Genomic DNA, 21,567 nt, shown 5'->3' with positions numbered 1-21,567 from the left:
CTCCTATGTCCAGATTCTGTCCTCACATAACCACAAGCCAGGCCCTACCTTAGTGTCCCCAGGAGAGATGTGCTTGTAAGGGCCACTGTCTTCATCATCGGGGTGGGTGCTGTGGGTACGGATACAATTGATGTGACCAGGTATGATGAGGGAGAAGATCTGCTTGCCTGTCCACAGGGGCCGGGGCTTCAGGATGGCCGGCTGTGGCACCTTCCCGTCCCACGTTGACAGGAACATCAGGAGGTTCATCACTTCACCCTGTGAGACAAAGAGTAACGCAGACAGGAAGTCAGACTGCAGGCCCCACATCTCAGGGATGAGAGAGAAATGTTGGGGAGGTTTCCCTGCCCAAGGGAGAAAGCCAGATTTTGGAGGCAAAGATGACAGGAGAAGTTTTTTCCAAACTTTTATTTTTTTTTGAGACAGGGTGTTGCGCTGTTACCCAGGCTGGAGGGCAACGGTGCAATCAGGGCTCACTGCAACCTCCGCCTCCTGGGGTCACGCAATTCTCCTGCCACAGCCTCTCGAGTAGCTGGGGTTACAGGCACCTGCCACCATGTCTGGCTAATTTTTGTATTGTTGGTAGAGATGGGGTTTCTCCATGTTGGTCAGGGCTGTCTCCAACCTCTGGCCTCAAATGATGTGCCTGCCTTGGCCTCCCAAAGTGCTAGAATTACAAGTGTGAGTCACTATGCCCAGTCGCAAAAACTTTTAGTTAAAAATTCATTGTAATAGTGAAATTTTTGTTTTTGTTCTTTAATAAGCATAAATTTATTTTAATAATTAGAAAATAAGTGAAGGTTAAAATACAAAAATAAAATTTTCACAAGGTCCTACTTATTTTTCTGTTTACCTTTCCTTTACAGACAATACCAGGTATTACATGAAATTTTAAGGAATTAGCCGGGCGCAGTGGCTCACGCCCATAATCCCAGCACTTTGGGAGGCCGAGGCAGGCGGATCACGAGGTCAGGAGACCAAGACCATCCTGGCTAACACGGTGAAACACCGTCCCCACTAAAAAATACAGAAAATTAGCCGGGCGTGGTGGCAAGCACCTGTAGTCCCAGCTACTCAGGAGGCTGAGGCAGGAGAATGGCAGGAACCCAGGAGNAAAAAAAAAAAAAAAAAAAAAAAAAAAAAAGAAATTTTAAGGAATTAAATGGGGAATTAATGCCTTACACCTTTCTGGCCTCTGAGTTTTCCTAACCCCCTTTTTGTTCGCCCACCAGAAAAGGCAATCTCACAGACCACTGCTGGGTAAGTCAGGAAAAAACACACAGCTCTTCCTCCCAGCCTCCACCTTGCATCCAGGAGCCCCACCGCCCACGTGAGCCAGGTTTCCATTTGGACACACACCCGCTCCAGGAAGACGTCTCTCTTGGTGAATTTGCGCACTGCTGTGAGTGTGTCCTGCACGATACCCATGACAGGCCGGTTGCTCTGGGGGGTGACAATCATGCGAGGAACCATGGCCAGCTCCTGGATCTCTGCCCGCGTCTCCAGAGACTGCGGCAGGTGCAAGTTCATCTCATCCCCATCAAAGTCTGCATTGTATGGAGTTGTCACACTACAGTGAAAGAGAAAAGTCAGGGTTGGGAAGATGTCTGCAGCGAAACCTCGAGGAGCCACCCGGCCTGGCACCCGCCACTGGCCTCCCCCCAGTTCCAACCTGCTTCCCTCAGCCAGGGACTGACCTCAGATTCAAGCGAAAGGTAGACCAGGGGAGGATGCGGACCCGATGCCCCATCATGGACATTTTGTGCAGAGTTGGCTGCCGGTTGAAGATAACAATGTCCCCATCACACATGTGCCGTTCCACCTAGGGAGGTGAGGTAAGGAAAAGGTCTCAGTGAAGGAGGTATCTAAGAATGAAAGGACAATGGACCTAAAATCCTTTGCAGGTCGGGCGCGGTGGCTCACACCTATAATCCAAGCACTCTGGGAAGCTGAGGCGGGCACGTGACTTGTTTGAGACCAGCCTGGTCAACACGGTGAAACCCCGTCTCCACTAAAAATACAAAAATTAGCTGGGCGTGGTGGCATGTGCCTGTAATCCCAGTTACTCGGGAGGCTGGGGCAGGAGAATCGCTTGAGCCTGGGAGGTGGAGGTTGCAGTGAGCCAAGATCATAGCACTGCACTCTGCACTCCAACCTAGGTGAAAGAGCAATACTGTCTTCTTCTTAAATAAATAAAGTCCTTTGCAAACTGAGAGATGATACCACGGTGCTAATTCCCTTGAAACACTTAAAAACACTCCACTGGACAAGGCCCTGGGCCAAACACCAGGTTATCAGGGATGAATGATACACAGCATCCATCAATCTCAAGGAACTCAGTCGGGGAAAAAAAAGAGACATTTCGAACATAAAGCCTTCTGCACTGCTGCTCCACAGATCCCTCTTCCTTGCCATGTGCATGCTGCCCCTGGGTTTATGCCACCCCCACCCTGAATGCCAGAGGCCAGCAGCTCCCTGTACACCTAGGCAGCAGTAGCCTTTAACAAGACAGTCAAGTCTGGATCCCAGTGAACAAGACAGACTCAGATGGCCTATCCCAGCCTGCCCCATTTCAGAAAACTTTCTGTTCAGGTGGCTGAGAGAGGCCCTAGCCTGCTACGTGCCTTATAGCCGGTCTGCAGGTGAAGGTCACTGGGCTTGGGGTGGAAACGCAAGTCAATGCGATCGCCATTGTCTCGGATGATGTACTTGGCCCCTGGGTACTGGCTGTTCCCCCTGCGCACTAGTTCTTGAAGTCTAGGAAGGAAAGAGGTGCAATGAACTCAATGCTTCCTAAAAAGCCCCTGCAGCCACCCTCACCCCAGAGCCCTGAGTGGAAGTTAAACTTCAGAACTTCAACTCCTCCTCGCTCCAAGCCCACACCCGAGGTAGGATGAGCAGACTCTCGAAGCCTTGCCACTGAGGCCATGTCTTCCCTAGCCATTCTGGGAAGGGCTTTCCAACGGAGACACACCTGTCAATGTTGAAAGGGGTGACAATCTCCGCAAAGGTCATATTGGCGGCAATGGAGCGGGGCACGCCGACCTGGTCAATGGAGAGGTTGGGGTCGGGGGTGATGACAGTGCGGGCCGAGAAGTCCACTCGTTTGCCCATCAGGTTCCCTCGCACCCGGCCTTCCTTGCCCTTCAACCGCTGTTTCAAGGACTTGAGGGGACGCCCAGACTTCTGCATGGCCTGTGAGGAAAAAACACAGGGTGGGGGCAACCCAGAAAGTCAGCACTGGGCCCTCTTCCAGAGCTCTGAGGCCTCATGCTAGCCCCCACCCTGGCTCCAATCCACAGAGGGGTGGGGAGCATGCTGACTCACACGGGGCAAGCCAGGCAGCTCATTGTCCACCATGGTGGCCACATGGAACTGGAGGAGCTTCACATCCTCTGCGATGACATGGGCCGCTGCGCCGTTCTGCTCATTGCGCCGCAGCTGATTGTTGATCTTCACAATGTCAGCCAGTTTGTGAGTCAGGTCATCCTGAGGCAGGAAGTCAGAATCATCATGGTCCAGCCACCACTGCCAGCGCTTGGCAGGCACGTGCCAGGCACACAGCACAGCTCTCATCCTCACACGCCCCGGGAGGCAGGACTGCCCACTATCATTTATAGACTCAGAAACACCTTTGTGGCCTTTAACCACGTGAAGGGACTCATTAAAGGCCATACAGCTAGTAAGTGGCAGGGGATTTTCAAACCCAGGTCCATCCATCCATCCCCCAGGCACACCCCAGCCTCACCTACAGCGCTTCCTCCCTTTAGACACCTCACCCTCCAGCTAACAGGCAGAGCCCTGGAGCCACTGACCTGGTTACGAGCAGAGCCCTGCATCACAACAGCAGGTCGCACGGAGAGTGGGGGCACAGGCAGCACTGTGACAATCATCCACTCTGGTCGTGCATAGCGGGGCTCCATGCCCAGCACAAAACACTCCTCATCTGAGATGCGTTTGAAGATCTCATGCACTCGCTCTGGACTCAGCAGGATCTTCTTCTCCTGAGAGTCCTCATTAACGTGCTTCCATTCCGCATACAGCTCTAGGCCGGAACGCCGGATCCTGGGCTGGTACCGCCCACAGCCACCATGGCCCTTCCAAGGAAAGACAGGGACCATCAGAGTCCAGAGCTTGGGTCATTTCCCTCCACACCAGGTCAACCCCTCCTGTTCCGCCGCGTCCTTCCCTTCCAGTTTCCTCCCTCCAGGCCTCTGACCCCTCCTTCCCAAAAGTCTCTGCCAGTCCCAGTCACCTTTTCTTTGGTCAGATCCTCGTCACCCTCAGGTTGTTCCACACCAAACTTGTTATCCATCTCCTCCCCACCCTCGCAGATGTTTTTGCCCTTGCAAAGGTCGTAGACATGTGTGAGCCGCTTCTTGGGCTGTCCCTTGGACTTAGACAGGATGTCCTTGATCTTTGGGTTGTTCTGGGGACAGGGCAGAGCAGGGTCAGTTGAAGCTGTCCCCCTACCAAGCACCCCCCCCACCCAGACCAGAGCCTGTTCCCCACTCACAGAGTCCACAAGCAGTTTGGAGCAGAAGAAGCAGACACAGCGCAAAACCTTCATTGTCTTCACCAGGAAGCCCACGTGAAACACAGGCTTGGCCAGTTCAATGTGGCCAAAGTGGCCAGGACACTCTGTCATGTTTCCTGTGGGACATACACCCAGTGCTTTCTTCCCAGCTCCCACTCATCTCAGAGGCCTCCAGGTGTTGACCCTAGTTTTCTTTGAGGACCCAACCCACCTCCCTTTGGGATCCCACCTAGTCCCCAGCACTGACCTGCGCATGTCTGGCAGCGGCCAGTCCGCTCAATCACCCCCTGCCTCGGGTCCATCAGCCCCCCAAGCTTGGGGCGGCCTCCCTCAGTCGTCTCTGGGTATTTGATGCCACCCTCCGTCACAGACATTCGCTTCTGCAAACAAAGAAAGGCCAACAACTGAAGAGCGTTCCTAGTTTCTAGCCTTTGTGGCTGGGGAGCTCTGGACTAAGGTCTGGGAAAACCCTGAACTACTTACAGAAGAACTAAGTTCAGCCTGGAGTGAGGGGAATGGGGGATTGGTGTGTATACACTTCTGAAAAGGCCAAAGTTGAATATTCCAAGTCAGAGGCTTATTCCAGTCACTGAGGCAGGAAAAGCACTCACACTGGATAATGGTCTACCCAGGGTTCCATACAAATCACCTGCCACTAGGACATGAACCCCAGACTTCAATCTGGGTTGAATTCTAGGTCTCTGACATTCACAGGATTTAGCCACAAAAAGAAATAAAAGTTGTTTCAGGAAAAACAAAAAAAACAAAACAATGCTTTATTTGTTCGTCCCAAGCAGAAATCAAGCTCATGAATCTGAGATCCTGGCAGGAGCCTCTCTGTACCTGTATCCTTACCATGACAGCCCAGGTGTTCTGCACCAACACATGCCCCACCAACTCAAGCCCCTGGTAAGAAATGAGGCACTCAGAGATGCAGTCCTGTCTCTTTACCCTCATCTTCGTCATGCCCTCCTTCTCAAGGCCTGACCTGCTTGAACCTTTTCGTGTCCAGATGGAGATTTTATTTCTTGTTTTGTTTTGTTTTGAGATGGAGTCTCGCTCTGTCGCCAGGCTGGAGTGCAGTGGCTCAATCTCTGCTCACTGCAACCTCCGACTCCGGGGTTCAAGCAACTCTCCTGCCTCAGCCTCCCAAGTAGCTGGGACTACAGGTGAGCGCCACCACATCCAGCCAATTTTTGTATTTTTAGCAGAGATAGGGTTTCACCAGGTTGGCCAGGATGGTCTCTTGACTTTGTGATCCGCCTGCTTCCGCCTCCCAAAGTGCTAGGATTACGGGTGTGAGCCACCATGCCTGGCCGGAGATTTTATTAAAAGACTGGAGAAACAGGTGCTAGGAAGACAGGTTGGTGGAAATAATTTGAAGCAAAAGTGAATAGCTGGAATCCCAAGAAAGGTAGAGCCAGGACTTGATGGGGACATTTCAGTAGAGGAAACAGAAGAACTCAGAAGCAGATACGCTGCGTGTGGCAGCTCACACCCACAATCCCAGCCCTCTGGGAGGCTGAGACGGGTGGATCACCTGAGGTCAGGAGTTCAAGACCAGCCTGGCCAACATGGTGAAACCCCATCTCTACTAAAAATACAAAAAAATTAGCCGGGCGTGGTGGTGGGCACCTGTAATCCCAGCTACTCGGGAGGCTGAGGCAGGAGAATCGCTTGAACCTGGGAGGCAGAGGTTACAGTGAGCCGAGATCATGCCACTGCACTCCAGCCTGGGTGACAGAGCAAAACTCTGTCTCAAACAAACAAACAAAAAAAGGTGTAATGCTATCGCACACTTACACTTAGTAAACTACAGCATAGTATAAACATAACTTATATGCACGGGGCAACCAAAAAACTTCATGTGACTTGCTTCATTGCGGCGGGCTGGAACCAAACTCACAGTATCTCCAACGTATGCTTGGATACTCATTCTCAACTCTCTAACTCCAGCCAGGCCTCACTTTTCTTCTGGACTTTGGGTTCACATATTTAACTACCTACTGAACTCCCTGCAAACATTCCACCAAAAAATCAAATTAAACATGTCTAAAAGCAAACTCCCTTTTCCACAAAAGCCTCTCTTTTAGTCTCCACCCCAGATTCAGAAACCTATGCTTACTTTTCCTTACCTTCAAGCATAAAACAGTTCAAAGAACATGGACTTAGCTCTCAGGGACCCTTGATTTGGAATTCTGACTCTACTACTTATTAACTATGTAACCATTAAGGACTTAATTAGCTAGCTTAAATCCAGGATGTAATTGGTGCTTTTTGAATGGACATTATTATTATTATTCAATCATTCACCAGGTACTGGTCACTTTTACCTCCTTTATTTATTTATTTTTTTGAGAAGTCTCGCTCTGTCACCCAGGCTGGAGTACAGTGGCGGGATCTTAGCTGGGATTACATGCATATGCCACCATGCCTGGCCTCCTAAGTGTTTCTTGAATCTTGCCTCTCTTCTCCATCCCCACCACCACTGCCCTAGTTCAGGCCCTTCCTTTGTAGTCTACAACAGAGCGTTCGTATAGGTCACCAGCCTGTCTCTCTCCAGTCCTTCTACACGACAACTGGGGTGCTCATTCTAAAATGAAAATGTGTGCCAAAAATAAATAAAATAAAAATAAGTAATAAAATAAAATAAAAATGTAATCATGCATACCCTTTTGTCCTCAGACTGACATCCAAACTCAGCAGGACAGCTTACCAAAGGATTTTATGATGTTCTCAACCTTCATTTCCCTGGTGCTCCACACCTTCCTGTTCACTCCTCAGTACCAATCCCTTGGAGTTCCCTATCACCCAGCACAACCCGTGCTGCACTCCTCTGGGTTTTTTATTTTTATTTTTTTTGACAGAGTCTTGCTCTGTCGCCCAGGCTAGAGAGCAGTAGTGCGATCTTGGCTCACTGCAAGCTCCGCCTCCTGGGTTCATGCCATTCTCCTGCCTCAGCCTCCTAAGTAACTGGGACTACAGGTGCCCGCCACCATGCCCAGCTAATTTTTTGTATTTTTTAGTAGAGACAGGGTTTCACCGTGTTAGCCAGGATGGTCTTGATCTCCTGACCTCATGATCCGCCCGCCTCGGCCTCCCAAAGTGCTGGGATTACAGGTGTGAGCCACCACGCCTGGCCTCCTCTGGGGTTTTCATATGCTAGCGCCTCTGCTTGGAATGCTTTTCCCACTGCAGAACTCCTATTTCAAGACTTGGCTCAGGCACTGCTTCCTCCAGGAAGCCTTTTCACAGCCTCCGCAAAATGGACAGGCACCCCTCCTCTGTGCTTCCACAGCCCCTCTGTCACTGCACATACAACAATGCAATAAAATGACCTATAGGTGTCTGTCTTTCCTATAACTATAAGCACCTCTCTGGCAGGCAGAATCCCTCAACCATCCTGAATCCCATGTGCCTGCCTGAAACGTGGTAGGCTCCTGATAAATGTCTGTTAAATTGACCTGCTGCTTACAACTCTCCACTGCAGGGAGGTACCCTCAAAAATCCTGGAAAAAGAGAGGTTACCTTCTGACAGTCAAACCAGTAATCCCCTCATAATAGATCTGATTGGCCACTGCTGGGTAGAAACCAAAATGCTCTACAGATGCAAAGCTGAAGAAGTTCTGAACACCTCTCAGCCTCAGACAGGTTCAAAACTCTCATCAACATGACCTGACGAAATCTCAGGGAGACAGTCCTCGAGTATGACTACATTTGCAAAGCTGGAACCTCATCAGCTGCTTTGTGTCTGGTGAGAAACATGAAGGGGATTGCTCACCTTGAATGAGAGACCAAAAGAAAAAAAAAAAAAAAAAAGGCAGTACAAATCTGGCCTCCAGAACAGACACTGCAGAGGGGCCTAGGAGAGATCCCGCTCAACATTTTCAACCTCTGTCTGCTCAAAGTCTAGGCCGACCAAGCCAACCACCCTTCTAATAACTAATTCTGCTTCCAGGCTTTCTGAGACTGGGTCAGAGGGTGACAGCAGACACGCATATCCTGGTTAATGAGAAGAGCTATCCTTCCACCACCAAGTTCATGAACTCTCATTTATTTATTTATTTATTTATTTATTTATTTATTTTTGAGAGAGGGTCTTGCTCTGTCACCCCGGCTGGAGTGCAGTGGCGCAATCTTGGCTCATTGAAACTTCTGACTCTCAGGTTAAGTGATTCTTGTGCCTCAGCCTCCCAAGTAGCTGGGATTACAGGTGCTCACCACCACGCCTGGCTAATTTTTTGTATTTTTAGTAGAGATAGGGTTTCACCATGTTGGCCAGGATAGTCTCAAACTCCTGGCCTCAAGTGATCCACTCACCTTAGCCTCCCAAAGTGCTGGGATTACAGGTGTGAGCCACTGCACCAAGTCTCAAACTGTCATTTTAAATTATATATTTATATAATTTAGGCCGGGCGCGGTGGCTCAAGCCTGTAATCCCAGCACTTTGGGAGGCCGAGACGGGCGGATCACGAGGTCAGGAGATCGAGACCACCCTGGCAAACACGGTGAAACCCCGTCTCTATTAAATACAAAAAAAAAAAAAAACTAGCCGGGCGAGGTGGCGGGCACCTGTAGTCCCAGCTACTTGGGAGGCTGAGGCCGGAGAATGGCGTGAACCCGGGAGGCGGAGCTTGCAGTGAGCTGAGATCCGGCCACTGCACTCCAGCCTGGGTGACAGAGCGAGACTCCGTCTCAAAAAAAAAAAAAAAAAAAAAAAAAAAAAAAAAAATTATACATTTATATAATTTAAATTATATTTTAAATTATAACTGCTTTAGCCCCAAACCCTTCGGCCAACACTGGTTCTCACTGCCTACAGGATAAAGGTTAAACACTTGAGGGGGTGGCCAGTCAGGCTGGGTTCTCTTTGGGTTCTGCCCCTGAGGTCACAGAACAAAAGGGCTGTCATTGAATCTCAGTAAATACTCATTCTCTTTCCTCTGCCTTTAGCAAAGCTAACAAGGTCCTTATTATAACTTGGCTTCAAGTCTCTTTTACAGCTTTACTTGGTACCACATTCTCCTACCCACCTCCCACATTTATGTTCTAAATACAATGGATTTCTCAAAATTCCTTTTGCTTCACATGCCCCCTTGGGAGTAAACTTCCATTTATTCTTTAAGACCCAGTTCAGAGGTACCTCCTTATGAGTCTTCTCTAATTCTTCCTAGCCTTATGCACACCCCAGCAAGGTTCTCAGCCCAATTTTAATTACTTGGTGACACATCTGTCTCTCCCATTGGACTGTAATCCTTGAGGGCAAGGGTCATGTTTTCTTTTCATATCCTCAGCACCTAGCACAGTAACCAACATACGGTGAGGGCTCAGCAACTATTTGCTGCATACATAGGAAATTCCTCACAAGAAATAATTTGAACACAGGGATCATCTTCTGACTCATCAATGTAGCCCACACTCTACCTAAAAGAATACATTACTGGCCAGGCGCAGTGGCTCAAGCCTATAATCCCAGCACTGTGGGAGGCCAACACAGGCAGATCACCGGAGGTCAGGAGTTTGAGACCAGCCTGGCCAACATGGTAAAACCCTGTCTCTAATAAAAATACAAAAATCAGGCCGGGTCCAGTGGCTCATGCCTGTAATCCCAGCACTTTGGGAGGCCAAGGCAGGCGGATCACGAGGTCAGGAGTTCAAGACCAGTCTGGACAACACGGTAAAATTCCGTTTCTACTAAAAATACAAAAAAAAAAAAAAAAAAAATTAGCTGGGTGTGGTGGCACACTCCTGTAGTCCCTGCTATTCGGGAGGCTGAGGCAGAAGAATCGTTTGAGTCTGAGAGGCAGAGGTTGCAGTGTGCAGAGACGGTGCCACTGTACTCCAGCCTGGGCAATAGAGCTACACTCCATATCAAAAAAAAAAAAAAAGGAAAAAGAATACTGCTTTAAATCCTTATTTAAATAAGTCAGGATATAAATAAGTTATGCATTCCATGGTAGACAGCTATTTTTATTTATTTTATTTATTTATTTTTTTGAGATGGAGACTGGCTCTGTTACCCAGGCTGGAGTGCAGTGATGCGATCTTGGCTCACTGCAAGCTCCGCCTCCTGGGTTCACGACTTTCTCCTGCATCAGCCTCCTGAGTAGCTGGGGCTACAGGCACTCGCCACAGCACCTGGCTAATTTTTTGTATTTTTAGTAGAGCCGGGGTTTCACCGTATTAGCCAGAATGGTCTCTATCTCCTGACCTTGTGATCCGCCCGCCTCAGCCTCCCAAAGTGCTGGGATTACAGGCCCGCCTCAGCCTCCCAAAGTGCTGGGATTACAGGCTTGAGCCACCACGCCTGGCCAGACAGTTGTTTTTAATAAATAGGGGTCAACTACTGCGAATGAAATCCAGCACCATCTTTTCCCAAAATTTTGTGCACATGCTGTACAAAGTTCTAGTACCTCCTTGCAATCTTACCCTCACCTAGCAACATCTAAATCCATCTTCTAATAGCAAGGACAACAGCTCTACCTCAAAGCCAATTCAAAGAGCCCTCTGTACCTCCATATACTCTGACCCCCAAGACTTCTGTAAAACATTTTAGCCTAAAATACCACCTATTTCACAACAGGAGGCCCCTCACTCACCCTCACCCATCCTTCTACCCAAAACTGAACCATCTGTTGGTCCCTCAAAATACAGACATCATATGAACCACAGACATACAGAGCACTACCAAAGCCCAACAATCCTACACCCCAGAAATGACTCTGGTAGACCTTTGTCAACAGTGTCTCATACTTTTGTTATTATTCAATCTCGGGTCAGTACAACCTCTGCCTACCAGGTTTAAGTGGTTCATATGCTTCAGCCTCCCAAGTAGCTGGGATTACAGGTGCCCGCCATTACACCCCGCAAATTTTTGTTATTTTTAGTAGAGATGGGGTTTCACTATGCTGGACAGGATGGTCTTGAACTCCTGACCTTCAGGGATCTGCCCACCTTGGCCTCCCGAAGATTACAGGTGTGAGCCACTGTGCTCAGTTCATTTGTTATTATTATTTTTTAATTGAGACAGGGTCTTGCTCTGTTGTCTAGGCTGGTCTTGAACTCCAGGCCTCAAGTGATCCTCCTGCCTCAGGCTCCCAAAGTGCTAGGATTATAGGCATGAGTCACAGCACCCATTTTTTTTCCATGCTTTAAAAAAAATGTAAATATGTTCCCATTTTAACATAAGGCCTTGACTCTGCACACTCTTGAGTAACTTTTTCATTTATCCACAGATTCCCTAACATTATCAGCCCACAGTGCCCTTCCATTTCAGTAACTCTCACAGCACTCACTAGGTCAAACGAGAGCCACGGCCGAGCGCGCTGGCTCACACCTGTAATCCCAGCACTTTGGGAGGCCAAGGTGGGCAGATCACTTGAGGTCAGAAGTTTGAGACTGGTCTGGTCAATGTGGCGAAATCCTATCTCTACCAAAAATACAAAAATTGCCGGGTGTGGTGGCGAGTGCCTGTGATCCCAGCTGCTTGAGAGGCTGAGGCAGGAGAATAGCTTGAACCCAGGAGGGAGAGGTTATAGTGAGCTGAGATCTCACCTCTGCACTCCAGCCTAGCAACAGAGAAAGACTCCGTCTCAAAGAAAAGACAGTGACTTATTAAGCACCTAGGCGCAAACAACTTAAGCATTTATGTCCTAGAAACTTAATTAGCCACAAAAAATTAGCCAGGCGTGGTGACAGGCGCCTGTAGTCCCAACTACTCAGGAGGCTGAAGCAGGAGAACGGCATGAAACCAGGAGGCGGAGCTTGCAGTGATCCGAGATCACGCCACTGCACTCCAGCCTGGGAGACAGAGCCAGACTCCATCTCAAAAACAAACAAACAAACAAACAAACAAAAAAAGAAACTTAACTAGCCATTTGAAAAAATACACATAAGTTGAAAATACTATTTTAATATATTAAAACAAAATAACATTCTTCTTTCTTTCCCAAATAACCATCTCACTCACTTATGGCGACCGTTAGGCAGTGTACCTCTCAAACCTTGGAAATCAGACTAAACAGCACCACCTTTATTTCTTCTACAAACTGATTTTTGCCTGTACTTAGCAACTGCTAAAAACCCAGCTTCACAAAAATATGACATCATAGAAAGGGATTTGGCACCATCTAATGTTGAAATGGAACTACCAGGAACTAGGAGTTCCAGGGTATCTGACAAATGTACCTGTGCTTCTCTTGGAAACTTAAAATACCTCACTGTACCCACTGTGAATGTGTGTCTCAGGGCAACAGCACCGTGTGGGACCCTATTGGGAAGTTCTTCTCTTACATGGTAATAATACACCCTAAGTTATTCACCAAGATTCCTATTAGTAAATACTGATTTATAATTGTCACTTTCAAACAATGTTGCAATAAAAGTCCTTCTACATTATCTATGCATATTTGTCCCATTATTTCATTCACTTGTTTATTCAACTCATTTTTATTACATGTCTATCATGTGCCAGGCACTACTTGAGATACTGAGGGAACACGAATAACACAAACAAGGTCCCTCATGAAATACATTCTCTAGCAAGGAAGCAAAAGACAGAAAAACTAATCCTTTCTGGAGTGACAGGCTGTGAAGGAAAATATAGCAGAGAATGATCAGAGAAAGCAAGGGCAGGGCAGGGGATGCTATTTAAACAGAGTGGTCAGGGAAGCGCTCCTAAAGATACGACATCAGCCAGGCACAGTGGCTCATGCTTGGAATCCCAGCACTTTGGGAGGCCAAGCAAGGGGATCGCTTGAGCCCAGTTCACCAGCCTGGGTAACACAGTGAGAACCCATCTCTACAACAAATTTAAAAATTAGACAGGCATGGGGGTACAAGCCTATAGTCCCAGCTACTGAGGTGGGGCTTGGGGGTCTGAGGTGGGAGCATCTTTTTTTTTTTTTGAGACCAAGTCTCACTCTGTCGCCCAGGCTGGAGTGCAATGGCACGGCCTCGGCTCACTGCAACCTCCACCTCCCAGGTTAAAGCGATTCTCCTGCCTCAGCCTCCTGAGTAGCTGGGATTACAGGGGTGTGCCAACACACCCAGCTAATTTTTGTATTTTTAGTAAAGACAGTTTCACTATTTTGGCCAGGCTGGTCTCAAACTCCTGACCTCGTGATCTGCCCACCTCGGCCTCCCAAAAAGTGCTGGGATCACAGACGTGAGCCACTGTACCTGGCCTGGGAGCATCTATTGAGCCCAAGAGGCTGCAGTGAGCTGTGATCGAGCCACTGCACTGCAGCCTGGGGGACAGAGGGAGACCCTGTGTCAAAAAAAAAAAAAAAAAAATTCAATTTCAACAGAGAACAGATATAAAGGAACAGGCATGCAGAGAAGCGGTCTGAGCAATGTTGTTCCAAGCAGAAGGAATAGTGAATAATAAAGTCCTTGAGGTGGGAATAAGCTTGCAGTGTTAGAGGAGCAAGCAGTCAGCATGGTTCAAGAAAAGCAAAGAAGAGACTAGTAATGAGATGGAGAGGCAAGCAAGAGCCAAATAAAACAGCACTTTATAGGTCAGAATAAGGAGTCCTGAAACCTCTGGAGAGGATTCCATGCAGGGAAGGGAAGGGATGAAGAGCTCTCTCCAGCCTGCTCTAGCTGTTCTTGGAAACTGTAGGAAGACCAACTAGGGCTACTATAGCACTCCACAGGAAAGATGACAGTAAGGTGGAATATGGTGGGACACGGTGGTGGTGATGGTCATAAATGGCTGGATTCCAGGCATATTTTGAAAAGTAGAACTGACACTCTGGCAGATGGACTAAGTGGAGATTGTGAGAAAGAGAATCAAAGATGGCTTTTAGGTTTTTGGCCTGAGCAAACGGATGGAGAAACATTTACTAAACCATGCAAAACTGGGAAAGGGAGAATTAAGCTTTTCTAACCTAAGGATGAATTTTTGTAAGTGGTAATGCTTGATCAAATGATTCACATATTAAAAGTTGATAAAATTGTCAGACCAGAGGCCAGGCATGGCGGCTCATGCCTGTAATCCCAGCACTTTGGGAGGCCAAGGTGGGCGGGTCCCCTGAGGTCAGGAGTTCAAGACCAGCCTGGGTAACATGATTTCCCACTCCAGAGTTACCGATGTTAAAGGCAATCAGACGAATCCTAGGGAGTCTTTACAAGTTTGGTTAAGAAGCCAAACCCCCTGTAATCCCAGCACTTTGGGAGGCCGAGGCGGGTGGATCACGAGGTCAGGAGATCGAGACCATCCTGGCTAACATGGTGAAACCCCGTCTCTACTAAAAAAAATACAAAAAACTAGCCGGGCGAGGTGGCGGGCGCCTGTAGTCCCAGCTACTCGGAGGCTGAGGCGGGAGAATGGCGTGAACCTGGAAGGCGGAGCTTGCAGTGAGCCGAGATCGCGCCACTGCACTCCAGCCTGGGCGACACAGCGAGACCTGGCCCAAAAAAAAAAAAAAAAAAAGAAGCCAAACCCCGGATAGCTACTAAATACAAAAATACTAAATACAAAATACAAAATACAAAAATACAAAATACAAAAAATAGACAGATGTTGTGGCACACACCTGTAATCCCAGCTAATCGGGAGGCTGAGGCAGGAGGCTCTCTTGAACCCGGGAGGTGGAGGTTGCAGTGAGCCAAGATTGTGCCACTGCACTCCAGCCTGGGTGACAAGAGTGAGATTCTGTCTCAAAAAAAAACAAAAAAAAAACTGTCAGACCATCCTCCAAAAAGGTTTTACCAATCTATCTTTCTACCAAAAATGTATAAGCATGTCTATTTCCCAATATTTTTGCAGCAGGGAAAAAAAGTTGGATAAGAGAAATAATTTTATTTTAATCTGGATCTTTTTAATTAGAAAGCCAACTCTTTGTTGGCCATTTGCACTACTTCTGTGAACTGCCTATTCATCTCCTTTACCCATTTTTCTAGTAGATAGGTACTTTCTTTACTGATTTGTAAGTGTTCCTTGTACATCGATAAATTTAACCTTGTCTGCATAATTGCAAGTATTGTTTCCTGATGTTTTTCAGCTTTGCCACAGTGCCTCTGTAAACAGAAGTGGCTCTTATTTTTACGTAGTGAAATCTGCCTTGGTCTTCCTTATATATAACGTTTAGCTCATTTTAGGCATTCCATGAAACTTACCTATAATTAACTACTATTAAGGACTTCTGTCTCTGGTATGAGCCCTGCAAAAGCCTTCTATTTTTTTCTAGTATTTTATGGGTTTTTTTAGATTTAAGTCTTAACTTCATCTGGAACTGATTCTGTGGTATGGTGTGAGGTCAGGACGTTCTGACTCCTCACATAGCTGAATTTTCTTCCAGCAAAATGGTCTCTATCCACAAACAGCCACTTAACTCCATTCTTTCCAGCCAGTGGGCTCCCTCCACTTAGCTCCACAAGGGAAGAAGTCCAAGTCACCAATAGCTCTCCCCTAGGACTGCCCTCCTCTCTCTGGTCTCTCCTCCTCCCGCATCAGTTCTTCATAGAGCAACTACAGCAGTATTTTTTCCAATGCGAGTTTGCTGTCACTCTCCTGTTTATAACTGTCCAAGGACTACCTACTGAAAATAGAATTAAGTCCTGACTCCTTAACATAATATACAATATTCCATGCTTCTCCAGCCAATTTCTGTAACACTCTTCTTCTCTCATCCACTAAACCTCAGCCACACCGGCCGCCTTTCACCCTCTAGGACAAGCCCAAGTTCATTTCTCCCTCAGGCCCTTTGCACTTGCTATTTCCTCTGCCGGAAAAGCTCTCGCCATAGAAACTACGGCTTCGATGACTGGCTGCCTCTCATTATTCGGGTAAAGTCTTCTCAGACAGGCCTTCCCAGACCCTAACACCATCCCATCTAAAGTAGCCCCACCTCGGCTGGGCGCGGTGGCTCACGCCTGTAATCCCAGCACTTTGAGAGACCGAGGTGGGTGGTTCACCTGAAGTCAGGAGTTCAGCCACTGCACTCCGGCCTGGGAAACAAGAGCGAAACTCCGTCTCAAAAAGACAAAAAACCAAAAACCAAAAAAAAAAGGGGGGGGGGGATCACCTGAGGGCAGGCGTTCGAGACCAGCCTGGCCAACATGGCGAAACCCCTCCTCTACTAAAAATACAACAATTAACGGGGCATGGTGGCGCATGCCTGTAATCCCAGCTAGTCAGGAGGCTGAGGCAGGAGAACCGCTTGAACCCGGGAGGCGGAGGTTGCAGTGAGCCGAGATCCTGCCATTGCACTCCAGCCTGGGCGACAGAGCAAGACCCAGTCTCAAAAAAATAAAATAAGATAAAAACAACAAAATAAAGTAGCCCCAGCTCAGTGACTCTCCGTGGCATTACCCCGTTTCACTCTACTCGAGACAACTGCCATTAACTGAATTATCTTGTTCATTTATTGTATTCGTGTTTACCGCCTGCCCTTTCCCACAGACAGTGCTCTTTAAGGTCCTGGTCTGTCGTGTTCACCTCTGTAACCCCAGAGTCTCTTCTGTCTACAATACAGCAGGCACTCAATTAATATTTGTATTACAGAAGACGAGGAAGCTACCTGGGGTTTGGCTTCTTAACCAAACTTGTAAACACTCCCTAGGATTCGTCTGATCGCCTTTAACGTCGGTAACTCTGGAGTGGGAAATCAGTCACCCTTCTCTCTCTCCTTCTTACCCTCCAGCCAGCCCCCTGTCTCGGACAAAGCGCTAAGTTTGCTCAACTCTTTGCAAAATACAACTCTGGGAGGTCCGAGACTGGCGCCTGCACAGCCTTGGCGCTGCTGAGCCATGCTCCTGGCCCGTCACCCAAAGGCAGCGAGAAAGCGCCAAGTTTCCGCAGCCCCCGTCCGGCCCCGCCCGCCAGGGAAGGAGGGAGGAAGGGGAGGGCAGAGCCTCTTACCAGTTCATCCGGACTCAAGACTCCGAACTGGACTCTCTTGATGGTGCGCAGCGGGCATGCGCTGTCCCCCGAAGGGGGGCCACCCCCGTGCATGGCGGAGGCAGGCGCGCTGCGCAGGCGCAAACCTCACTACAAAAAGCCTGCGCCGCCTCCGCCTAGGTGCTCAGACCTCGTCAGGGCGGCCACCGGGAAGGACCTCCCCGAGTTGGGAGGAAAAAGCCGGAGGAGGGGAAGGTGGGGGAGGGAAGGAGGCGGGGAAATAAGGAGCGAAAGGAGCCCTTCTTTCCCTTACCGGAAATTGTTCAGCTCCCAAAAAGGAAAAAAAAAGAAGGGGAAAAGGAAAAGGTTTTTGGGGGAGGAAGAAGAAAAAGGGTAACGAATAAATAAGTAACCGGGCTCCTGAACGGCAGAGGTTACGGCAGCTTGTCTCTCCCCTTTCCGGGAGCCGCCTTCTTCTCCAACCGTCCCGGCCGCGCTCTCGGCGCTTCTGAGCAGCGAATTCGCCGAACGACGCCTCTTATAGATTCGCCCTCGCGTCCCCGCCCCTTCCTTTCCCGCCCTCCCTTGCGCTACGGGGCCGCCTGCGCAGGCCCGCACGGGGTGCGAGCCAGAGTCGTAGGTCCTCCCCCCGCTCGCTGATTGGGCGACATTTTGAAGTGACTGGGAGAGAGGAATTTTTTTCTTTAATCCCACCGCCTCTCCTCGCTGCTCCCTTCTGCACTGAGATTTAAGGTTTGAAGACTCGAGGGTAAAATTGGGCCGCTTTCATTCTAGTTTGGACAACGGTTTCATCTACAGCAAAAGCCTCTCATTCGTAGCACCCCCCCCCAGCTGGAAAATGGTCTGCTCTGCGAATCGGTAATGAAGGCGGGGTGGGGCGGGTCCTCCCGAGTGGGCTCCCGGGGGAGGGCGGTTGCTCATGAATATGCAGTTCTCTTGCTGAATATACATGAACAAGCCAAGATGGCGGGACCAGTGGCTTGTCCGGAAGTAGCCGATGTTGGTCAAACGGCCCCCAGAGACGGGTGGGCATCTCCTGGCCTCTAGTGCCGCGCCGTACCGAGCCATGGTCCTAGATCCATGGCCTGAGCCGCTCGAAGAGACTTCAGCTCGGAGGCCTGCTCTGGAAGGAGCCTGGCCACTGTCCGGGAGAGATCACGGGACCGTGACAATCCGAGAAAAGCAGATTAGCCATGGGGCGGGCCACGAAAGTCCTGAGGGATTTGGGGTCAAGGCATCTGAACATTAGGAAATCCTTCACACTGTAGAATATTTCAGGAATAAAATGGAGGGCGGGGATCCCAAGGGATTCTCCAATGAGAACGGTCGTAGGACTTCCACTCTCCCTCCAAAGCAGAGACGACACCACTGCACAGCCACATTCAGAGTAATCCTTGTTTGATGTCAATGTCACGTCACCACCCCAAGGGGGGGGCACAAGCACGAGAAAAGGAAACCTTCGCCGTGAGGGGAGGGGTGGGGAGGCACGCTCCCCTCCCCCAGCGCAGCTGCTGGCTCTGTCTTTGCCGGAACACTCCAGCCCCAATGCTCTTCTCTTTGCTGCTGAGTGAAGTCCTCCCCGTGGCCCACGGCCTGCCTGCCGTGGATCTGCTCCTCAGACTTTACCCCTTAGTTATGCCCTGATTCCCAGGACCCAGCCTGGACTCCACATCCCTTGGTCCCAGGCTGGCTCCAGGTCTTCCAGGTAGTCACTCTCCACCAAGTCCCCAAGTCACCCTTGACTCTGAGAGGTACCCTCTCCCACACCAGTTCTTTTCCAGTCACTTGTCCTCCCATGTTCGTCTTCAGTCTTTGCCTCTATTTACCCCTGCCCCTCCCAACCCCCGGGCTCCCAAGTTCTATCTCACTCCTCCACCTTCCCTTCCCTCTCACAGCTGAGGTTCCGGGCTGTGATGATGGCAATGCTGCCCAGCACAACCCCTGCCCCCATGATGTCAGAAGGTGCCACAGTCTCATAGAGCATATAATACTGCAGTATAAGGGCCACCACCACCTCAGAATGCAGGACAGCGCACACCAGGGCAGGGTGGGCCTTGGTGACCGCATAGCTCACACATGTGAAGGAGACCAAGGCGAGGATCCCCACTGCCCCCACACAACTCCAGCTCAGAAGGTCACTGGGCAGCACGGGGGTCTGCAGCACGAAGAGGCCTGGCACAGAGCCCAGCAGCCCCACCAAGCCAAATAGGAAGGCCACTGTTGGGAGGCAGGAGGGAAAGTGCAGAGAACGATAGACCAGAAGCCCCAGGGACAGCGTCAGGCCTCCCAGGAAAGCCAGCACATAACCCAGGGCAGTGTAGAGACCCGTGGTCCCCTCCTGCAGTGTCCCTAGTCCAGGTCCCACAATGATGATTAGTCCTAGGATGCTGCCCAACAGTCCACACCAGTCGTAGCCACTGAGACCCTGGCTCTCAAGGCAGAGGGCGAGGAGGGCGGAGCAGACGGTGGAAGAACCTTTGCGAACAGTGGCAGCGTTGCCAGCGGGCACCACCTGAACCGCACTGTAGGCACATCCAATGCTGAGGACATTGAGCAGGGCATGGAGGCAGGCCCGGCCTCGGATGTCAGGAGGTCCCAGAAGTGGGTCGCCACGCAGTTTAAGTAGCAGGGCAATAGGGAGGTGAAAGAGACACCGACAGACGAGCAGCTCCAGCGAGGGCAGGTTGGAAGTCTGGTAAGCCATACGAGAAAGGGGGCCCACGAAGCCAGCAGGCAGGCCCCCACCCAACAGGGCCACCAGCAGACCCTTGGTGGCATCAGAGGGCTGGCAGCGCTGGTGCGAGGGGAGGCTGGGTGGAGTGGAGGGCGGCGATGGCTGCGTGAACTCGGGCAGGTTGAAGTAGGGGTGACTGCCAGCCTGTTAGGGAGAAAGGAGCTCAGGGTAGACAGTAGCCACAGCCCGGGTGACCTGGGGCAGGGCAGATGCGAGGATGGGGTCTGGGAGGAACTCTTGGGAGCTAGAAAGGGCCTAAAAGATGAGTGAGATGGTATAATGTGGGTCTGCAGCAGGAAGCAAGGAGTGAGCAGTCCTGGAGTATCATTTCCTAGGTAAGTTGTTCCTGGGAGGAGAAAAAGGAACCAGGATGCCCTCTTGGATTGAGGAAGGGGAGGAAGCCTCAGATGCTATGCATCTGTGTGATGCCACAAGTTCCAGAGACACCTGGGTACACCATTATGAATTCTATTTGTGGGTATCTCTGAGACAGCTAAGTTTTAGGAAAGGAGAGGAAATGGAGCAACCAGGAGCTATAGGGAGGGAGTATTGGGCCCCTGGCCCCCACACTCACCATCTTTCCTTGGACTTTCTCCTCTCTCCTCCTGGCTCAGGGAGCCTGGGCCCCTCAGAGCTCCAGCCATTGTGACCTGGTTGGAGTGGGGGTGGGGTTCTTCCCTGGAACCCTCCTGAGGTGGTAGTGCGCCTATTTTCCCACTGAGTCTAACTCTGCTTCTTTTCTTTCTTTTTTTGTTTGAAATGAAGTTTCCACTCTTGTTGTCCAGGCTGGAGTGCAATGGTGTGATCTCATCTCACTGCAACCTCCACCTCTCAGATTCAAGCGATTCTCCTGCCTCAGCCTCCCAAGTAGCTGGGATTACAAGCGTGCGCCACCACACCTGGCTAATTTTTCTTTTTTTTTTTTTTTTGAGATGGAGTTTCGCTCTTGTTGCCCAGGCTGGGGTGCAGTGGTGCGATCTCGGCTCACTGCAACCTCCGCCTCCCAGGTTCAAGCAATTCTATCTCATCCTCCCAAGTAGCTGGGATTACAGGCATGCACCACCACACCCAGCTAATTTTTTATTTTTAGTAGAGATGGTGTTTCTCCATGTTGGCCAGGCTGGTCTTGAACTCCTGACCTCAGGTGATCCGCCCACCTCGGCCTCCCAAAGTGCTGGGATTACAGGCCTGAGCCACTGCACCCGGCTAATTATATTTTTTGTTGTTTGTTTTTTTTTGGTAGAGATGGGGTTTCACCATGTTGGTCAAGCTGTTCAGGAACTCCTGACGTCAAGTGATCCACCCCACCTCAGCCTCCCGAAGTGATGGGATTACAGGCATGACCCACCCTGCCCAGCCCAGGCTGGAGTGCAGTGGCACCATCTAGCCATCTCGGCTCACTGCAAGCTCCGCCTCCCGGGTTCACGCCAT

The 21,567-nt window shown here is 49.9% G+C and overlaps 2 protein-coding genes across 3 annotated transcripts in view; both read right to left on the bottom strand.

Moving 5' to 3' along the window:
- Positions 1-17,890, bottom strand: part of POLR2A (RNA polymerase II subunit A) — a 32,508-nt gene extending 14,618 nt beyond the window's left edge. For both annotated transcript variants that reach the window (XM_025362035.1, XM_025362036.1), the window contains exons 1-11: positions 17,403-17,890; positions 4,785-4,917; positions 4,517-4,653; positions 4,256-4,429; positions 3,816-4,097; positions 3,328-3,489; positions 2,975-3,195; positions 2,625-2,757; positions 1,698-1,822; positions 1,360-1,570; positions 49-258 (exon numbers count right to left, since the gene is read on the bottom strand). In XM_025362035.1, coding sequence (XP_025217820.1) covers positions 49-258; positions 1,360-1,570; positions 1,698-1,822; positions 2,625-2,757; positions 2,975-3,195; positions 3,328-3,489; positions 3,816-4,097; positions 4,256-4,429; positions 4,517-4,653; positions 4,785-4,917; positions 17,403-17,495 — 1,881 coding nt within the window. In that variant the 5' untranslated portion in view covers positions 17,496-17,890. The remainder of the gene's footprint in view (positions 1-48; positions 259-1,359; positions 1,571-1,697; positions 1,823-2,624; positions 2,758-2,974; positions 3,196-3,327; positions 3,490-3,815; positions 4,098-4,255; positions 4,430-4,516; positions 4,654-4,784; positions 4,918-17,402) is intronic.
- Positions 17,891-18,032: 142 nt separating this feature from the next.
- SLC35G6 (solute carrier family 35 member G6) lies at positions 18,033-20,888 on the bottom strand. Its single transcript, XM_025362484.1, has 2 exons — positions 20,711-20,888; positions 18,033-20,280 (listed from the first exon to the last, which is right to left on the bottom strand). Exons 1-2 carry the CDS (start codon positions 20,711-20,713, stop codon positions 19,267-19,269), a joined length of 1,017 nt encoding a protein of 338 aa, XP_025218269.1. The 5' UTR covers positions 20,714-20,888; the 3' UTR covers positions 18,033-19,266.
- Positions 20,889-21,567: the final 679 nt, after the last annotated feature.

Source organism: Theropithecus gelada, chromosome 16 (assembly GCF_003255815.1).
Source record: "Theropithecus gelada isolate Dixy chromosome 16, Tgel_1.0, whole genome shotgun sequence".
In the NCBI taxonomy this organism is placed as follows: domain Eukaryota; kingdom Metazoa; phylum Chordata; class Mammalia; order Primates; family Cercopithecidae; genus Theropithecus; species Theropithecus gelada.
This window is presented reverse-complemented; position numbering and strand designations above follow the sequence as displayed.